We start from the raw sequence: 7,312 nt of genomic DNA on the forward strand, positions 1-7,312 counted from the left end.
CCAGAATCGCCGTTCCACACCATGAACTTGACCCATTGCCACCATGATCTCCACGGCGCGGCTTACCCTGCTTTGTGAGAGGTCTGCGCCACTCTGTGAATTCCTGTCCTCACCGCGCTGCCGGAGCCTCCTCGCCCGATTTCTCAGCAGCTGACTGTGGAAGAGGTGGACGATAAGGTGCGAGGAGTTGACAACAGCCATAAGTGCAGCGATGATCGCAGCGGGCTCCATGCTCGCAGTGCTGTGGCGTACGCGCTATAACTGACAAGAGAAGGGCACGAACAGATTTCCCGCTGGAGCTTTCAGGGAGGGAGGGCGTGATTGACGGTTCAATGACAACAGTTACCCAAAAGCACCCTCGACACATTTTTCCCCCAGGAGGCATTGGGAGCTCTACCCAGCATTCCAATGGGCAGCGGGGACTGCGGGAACTGTGGGATAGCTTCCCACAGTGCACCGCTTCCAAAGTCGACGCCAGCCCCGTTACTGTGGACTCAGAAATTCGAATTAGTGTATTTACTGTGGATACACAAATTCGACTTCATAAGGTCGAATCCACAAATTCGACTTAAGTAGATTCGAAATAGTCTTGTAGTGTAGACAAGGCCCAAGGCAGGAAGCCCTTGACTTCAACAAAGCCAAGTGCTTTTCAGTGAATATACAGAATTCAGCAAGGATTAAGTAGAGGGGGCTTGCGGATTTCACTCTGAGAATATTCCAAGAACTGCTGCTGCTGTTTGCAGAAATCTGGGGCCAGAGAAAAGTTCCTGCAATCTATTAAGCCAGTAGATTTAAAGATAAGAACATTTACTGCAAGCATTGCTGAGATTAAAGGAGAGTGTCTCCTCTGTAGAGGCCAGCACAGGCTTTCAAGCAATTCAGAAACTATTACAGTATTTTTGATCATAGAATTGAAGACCTGGAAAACAGATCATGACACACAAACCACAGGATAGCAAGCACCATAGCAGAGGCTGAAGACAAAAACATGATTAGATTTGTAACCAACCTGATTCTAAAGCAATGGAAGGAAAATGCTTTCAGGAAGTAGTTAGAGCAGAGATCCATCCTTCAGCCAAAACCTAAGCAAGGGGCAGCTTGTGTGCCATGATAATGGACATTCTGGGATTTTACTACAAGGGGAAAGTTTCAGAATGTGCTGGGAAGCCTGGAAAATTCACCCGGGAGCAGTATTCCTTTTGCATCTTCCCATGATTAAGTTTTGGGAACAATAAGAGAAAGGAATATAGAACCTGTTCCAAAGCCCTTTGGAGCCAATGGGATTCCTTCAGTTGACTTCAGTGGGCTTTGGATGAGGCTTTCAGAGAGAGAATAAATATCCTGGAAAGGAAAGGGGCACAAACTGCTTTCTTATTTCTAAGAATTCACCATGACTCCAATGTAATGTTCTTCAAAACCCTGCAAGAGGCTGACTTCCACTTTCTTCACTGTCTTTGTTAGCTTGAAAACAACAGGAAGAAGATTTATAGAACAAATCTGAGTTGTTGTGATGGTGGTGGTTAAAATTCTTCCTCGGGGTTACCTACTACTCTCTCAGGCCCCACTCAGTCTCGCGGGCAGGAGGCTGGGAGGAGTGCTTTTGTTTAGACTTCTTTATTCTTCTGGGACTATATCTTCTATATCAGTGATTTATTTGAGGAAAGACATTTGACAAAGGGGCCACAAGGCTTGCAGTTCTGGCCAGCTGAGGATTTCTGTGCTATGGGAGGAATCCCCAGATGACAGAAAGCCAGCATTGGTAGGTCTGTACCATTGCCCCTTCTTGCCTGGGGCATAGTGGACATAGCTACAGGAAAGTAGATTACTCCTGGGGGAATTCTGCACCATTGCACAATGCAGAATTTTGCAGAAATTAATGCGCATGCAGAATTTCCTTTTTTCCACACAGAAATGGGCTGCAGAGATGTCGTCCACCACTATGGGCCGCTGGACCCAGCAGAGCCCAGCTCACACATAGAAGACAAGGCCGGGGGGAACAGAATAGGGAGGGAACTGGAGGGTTCCCAGCAGCTGCAGTTCCCCACACATCCTGGAGTAAGGAGGCAGCAGCATGTAGGAAATTCCATGCAAGCCCGGGACCCAGCATCAGGCTGTTTCTCCCTCTGGATCCCTGGGCTCTAGGAAGATAGAGTCTCTGAGTGTCTGGGCTGGGGGGGGCCACAGTTGGGCTGTGGGGGGTAGGGATAAGGGGTATGAGTGTCTGGGTTGAGGGGGGCCATGGCTGGGCTCTGTGGGGAAGCAGGTGTGAGTGTCTGGCCCCCTTGCTGGGCTTTGGGGGTGAGGGGGCAGAGAAGCAGGAATTGGGTTGTCATAGGGGTTTCTTTAACTCTCTAATCCTGGGGGAATTTTTGTGTGTGTCTGTATTGTTACAGACATACTTGCTGACAGGAATTTTGAAATAAATTATCAAAATAATAGAAACTGGCATGATTATTTAGTGTTATTTTGACAAATAAAATTTGCAGAATTTTTAAAAATTGTGTGCAGAATTTTAATATTTTTGGCGCAGAATATCCCTTGGAGTACGTATATGTGACTGGGTCATTGCTGTGTGCTCATGCTGGCATAATGTCTCCATGTGACTATAGCCAGTTGGCATAGATTATACTTGTAAGGCTTCTCTAAACTATGCTGGATGGTTTTAATGGGATAATACCAGATTTTGATACCCTTACTTGTACTGAAGAGTATCTTGCTTTGTGAGGGGTCTCGATGAAATCATCGGAGCCACTTGTGAAGGATAACATAGTCTGGCCTGCAAAGTGTGCCTATGAGTGAAGCAAAGGACTAACTACCTTGATAGCACTTGCTTTTGATTCCAGTACATTCCAAATTTCACCCAGAATTTCTGAATAGCAGGACAGTGCCTCTGTTCAGTGTGTAGTGCCTCTGTTCAGTCTGTCCACAGAGGCACTGTTTAAAGAATATGCAACATTTAACAGTTTGGCAGTTCATTTCTGCCAAACTGAACTTGCTTCATATTAAAGCTAGCCAAGCTATATGCTATGGCTAGCATATTCATTATGAATCTAGCCTTCCTTTTGAGTACAGAATCCACCAGTAGTGATTTTCTTGGAGTGCATGTGCTGGCCATATCCATAGCTGGTGTAAATTAGTCTAGCTCCTTTGAAGCCAATGGTGCTATGTTCATTTGCATCAGTTGGGGAAAGGGGAAAAGGGATCATTTAAAATTGTTTGACACCAAGCAATTTGATTTTTAAAAATATTAAAATTCTTTAGAGAAACAAGAAATGATAGGCCAGCTCTTACTAATTGTTTCTTTTATTGACAGCTCAATGATGTGACTTCCACTATTATAGTCACAGCTTTACTTTTACATACCTTAGCAGACCCTATGATTGAGACCTAGCAAAATAAGCACAATTATTTACCATGACTATTTTATTATTAAAGAAAGGGAAGAAAAATTAAAGAAAACAACACAAATGATAAACTTGTTACTTCCGTTACAATCTCTTCTGTATGCCTCTCTGTGGAGTGCTTTTAGCAGAGATTACACCTTTAAGAATGGACCAGCCTTTCATGGGGCACTTTTTTCTTGGCAAATTGAGACCAAAATCTGATTCCTACAAATTATTTGGTAGCCAATTTTAGATGTAGATGGGCAAAATAGTTTCATTTGGAAAAGGTGGACCCTGTTGGTCTTATTATTAAGGCAGTTTATAGATGGGCAAAGTAAGCACTCTCACCAATCCAAGTTGAAGTTTTGGAGAGCTTTTCCTTGGTTGGTTTCTTCTTGAACCTTCTCTGTTCTTGTTGTCTGTGTAGTAGCTTTCTTGTAGAAATAGGATGAGTTGTGAAGTGCTTGCTGTTTAAACAGGGTAGCAGAGGAGTGTGAGGAGTGGTCATGGCAGGGTTTTTAATACTCGTTTCCTTTTTCTTTCCATGAAATTATACAAAACCTGAACTCTTTTAGCTTTGTTTAGATTCAAAGTTGGTTGTTGTCACTCTTTCATTGGCTTCATGTCTTGTAGGTTTGGCTTAGCTGGCACCTTCAGCTCCTCACTATGTCATCTGTTTAAAGAATATGCAACATTTCTAATTGCCTGTTATTCTTGTGGCAGGAGCATTCCAGATAACCTTTTAAAGTTAAGAGTTTACCTTCTCTTTACTTGGTTCATTTTCTGAGCTAGTCCTTTAATTTTGTTAGAGTTCAACTGGAAATTAAATTCTGTTTTCAAAAAGTCCAAACATTCCTATTATTTATAGAAATGTTTTTAGTTCTCAAAACAATCCTTTAAAATTAAATAATTCTTAATAATTGTTAAAGTTACTGATTCTTCATAACAGTTTTGGAGAGATGATTCTTCGTCTTCCTGAGTTGGGCGAGGGAGTTGCTTGAGCATTACCAGTAATTGCTTAATTTCCCATTAATATAAGTATTCTATATGTAAATGGCGTATTACATTAGTAATTAGTTTAGGTTATTAGAATCCATGTTGGTACACAAAAGCTTTTTACCATTTACGTAGAAATGACATTAGGAAATTATATTAAGAGTTTTGCATTTAGCTAACATATTTGCAAATATGCATTTCACCAAAGTGTTTGCCATGTCAACATTTATGAAAAAAAGAGTTGGTTTAAAGTATTTCCAGTATCTTTTCTCTAAAGTTCTAAAGACACAAGCAGAGAGGTTTTTCTTGCAAAAGGGTGCGGGTTGATAGAGACCCACTTTACCACTTGACTTATTGCTCTGATAATTCAAATCTGTATTCCTTTTTGCAATCAGTTTTTTTCCTAAAACATGAATATTTTACATGGTTTGTTTACTTTTGAGTCAAGGTCCTTAGAGTTACAATTTTCTGAGTTTGTATAGCATGGAGAGTAATAAACATGGTTCTATGGCTAAGAAGGAGTTGTGTTTCTGACATTTGCTTGTCCTTCGGGACAGAAAGCAGTAACCTCCTGCAATTTCTTTAACCAGCATTTTATACCATAACTAACTAAACAGATACAAATATTGTTATATTTTCAAGTATCTTGGCTATAACATAATTGTAGCTATATCTTAATATTCAGTGACCTAACATCAAACAAAATAAGTTATAATTTTATTAATATCATTTGGCATCAGTATTGAGGTCTGTCCATCCCAGGATTATGGCCTCTGATTGGTAAATATTCACACAATAATTCAAACATGTTTCTGACTGGGGTTTGCACAGGGTCTATCTTTTTAAAATGTACTCAGACTAGCAGGCCATATCATTTTCGATTGCCTCTTTGTTTTTTCCTAGGCTTTTGAAAAAGGAAGAAAACTTTACTTTTATCCCTCGGTCCCGTGAAGAGCTTCCAGACAACTTTCCAAAGGAAATCCCTGGGATCTGTTACTTCCTGGAGGTCACAAGTGGTCAGAAGCAGCTAAAGCCCTCCATTACATCTGCCAGAGTGAGAAAGGTTTCCTACAACATTGGCACCATGTTCCTTCGGGAGACAAGCCTATGAGGCCTGCTGCAGATCAAAGACTAGTCAAAAAAGCACAAGCCCAGAACTGGGTCATGAGAGGAAAGTTGGATATTCTTTTTATTTCACTGCCTTGTCATGGACAAGCAGTAAAAGCTCTATCTAATGTCAGGCAATAATTATTTTAAAAGGTGGGTGACTGCTCTCAGTAAACAAACTGGAAAATGAAACAAAATACTTCTATTTCCAGAGGAATTATTGGTTGTCAATTTCAATTCGGCCCCTTTAAAAAGCAAACAAACAAACAAATCTTTGGGGTTGATTTTTGTTTGAACAAAAGTGGGTGATGGTTGTCTGTAGATTTGCACCAGCTAAGCAGAATTGAGCATCAGTTCTGATTATGCATTCCTACATTAATGTGTCATTCACCAAGGTAACAATGTTTTTTAACTTTCTGAACAAACATTTCATACATATACTGTAGAGTGCTGTAACCTTCCTGGCAGGAGGAATATATAATTCAGTACAATATTGTAGGGATTTTACCTATTTTTATACATATTTCACTTTCTGGACAATTACATTCCATATACTGTAAAATGAGTGAGCTTTTCAGAATAAGCTACTGTATATTTCAGATATTCTCGCTATCTATCAAAGCTTCTTATTATACAAGTGGCAAGACTTTTGACTTTTTGGCAACAAAAACATCAATATTTTGCAGAAGAAAAATACATTGATAAGTCTCTTTACGTGGCTTTTATGGTTTAAATTAACATTGTCTCGCATATATAATGTTCATACGTTCAGTATTTGTCCTACTAGTAACATGTGTCCAGTCTCTCCAGAACAGTGCAAACAAAGGCTTAAAGGTCAATGTCTTGATGGGTAAAAAAAAGTTCCATTGCACACCATGGGCCATATCTCATACCATTGATTTTATGTAGAAGTCCTTACGATGGATGATACAGCCTATTGAAAGCAGCATCCAGCAGATATGCGAAGCACTTTGGGAGGGATTTTCAAAGCAGCTCAATCACAGGAATGACAGGTTCCATTGATTTTTAGTGGGATTTGTTCTCTTAAATCGCTTTGGAGTTTTTGAAAATCACATCCATTATTAGCAATATTATGCTGGAAGTTTCATCTACTGCTGGCTTGGCTGAAATGTTGCTGCTTTTTCTAGTGCAGAATAGAGTAAAAGACATGTACAAATTTTAAAAAGGGAAATGCTTACCTATAGTATAATGCAAAAGACTGTTCAAAATTTAGATTAATCAAGGTCAGTAAAAATAAAGGGCCAGATTCTCATCTATTGAAAATTTATGCAACTCTGTTGTCTTCAGTGGAGCTATGCTCATTACACCAGGAGAGGATCTGGCCCCAAATGGTCATGTCTTCAGACAGACTTTATTTTTTCTGTTTTCACCCTTTCCCTTGGGTTTCCTTTTCAATTAGCACTACCTGTAGAACTGCCTCTGCAAGTCTACCCACAGTAGGGTCCTATTTGTACAGACCAACACTGTTCTATTCTTAGAGAAAACAGTTCATTAGCTAATGTTTGTACAGTGCTTTTGAAGATGTATAGCTCTGTATGGGCCTGATCCAAAGCCCACTGAAGTAAAAAAAAAAACAAAAAAAAACAACTCAAATTCACCAGCAGCTGCTGGGTGCTGAGCAATTTTCAAAATCAGGCCATTTATTTTGCCTAAGTATTGGCGGAAGGTCCTAATTTGAGCACTTTTTTTAAAGAAACTTGGCCCTTGGGTGAAATTATCCCTGCACATTGTGCTGTGGAGAGGATAAAAAGAGTCAGAAACTCGCTCCTTTGACCGACACTCTGTGGCAAGGGTGGGGGATCAGT

General features: G+C 40.3%; 1 protein-coding gene across 2 annotated transcripts in view; it reads left to right on the forward strand.

Moving 5' to 3' along the window:
- The window catches only part of GUCY1A2 (guanylate cyclase 1 soluble subunit alpha 2), a 264,368-nt gene extending 257,722 nt beyond the window's left edge, over window positions 1-6,646 (forward strand). For both annotated transcript variants that reach the window (XM_045018738.1, XM_045018748.1), the window contains one exon: window positions 5,283-6,646. In XM_045018738.1, coding sequence (XP_044874673.1) covers window positions 5,283-5,490 — 208 coding nt within the window. In that variant the 3' untranslated portion in view covers window positions 5,491-6,646. The remainder of the gene's footprint in view (window positions 1-5,282) is intronic.
- The last annotated feature ends 666 nt before the right edge of the window (window positions 6,647-7,312 follow it).

Source organism: Mauremys mutica, chromosome 1, assembly GCF_020497125.1.
Source record: "Mauremys mutica isolate MM-2020 ecotype Southern chromosome 1, ASM2049712v1, whole genome shotgun sequence".
NCBI classification, from domain to species: domain Eukaryota; kingdom Metazoa; phylum Chordata; order Testudines; family Geoemydidae; genus Mauremys; species Mauremys mutica.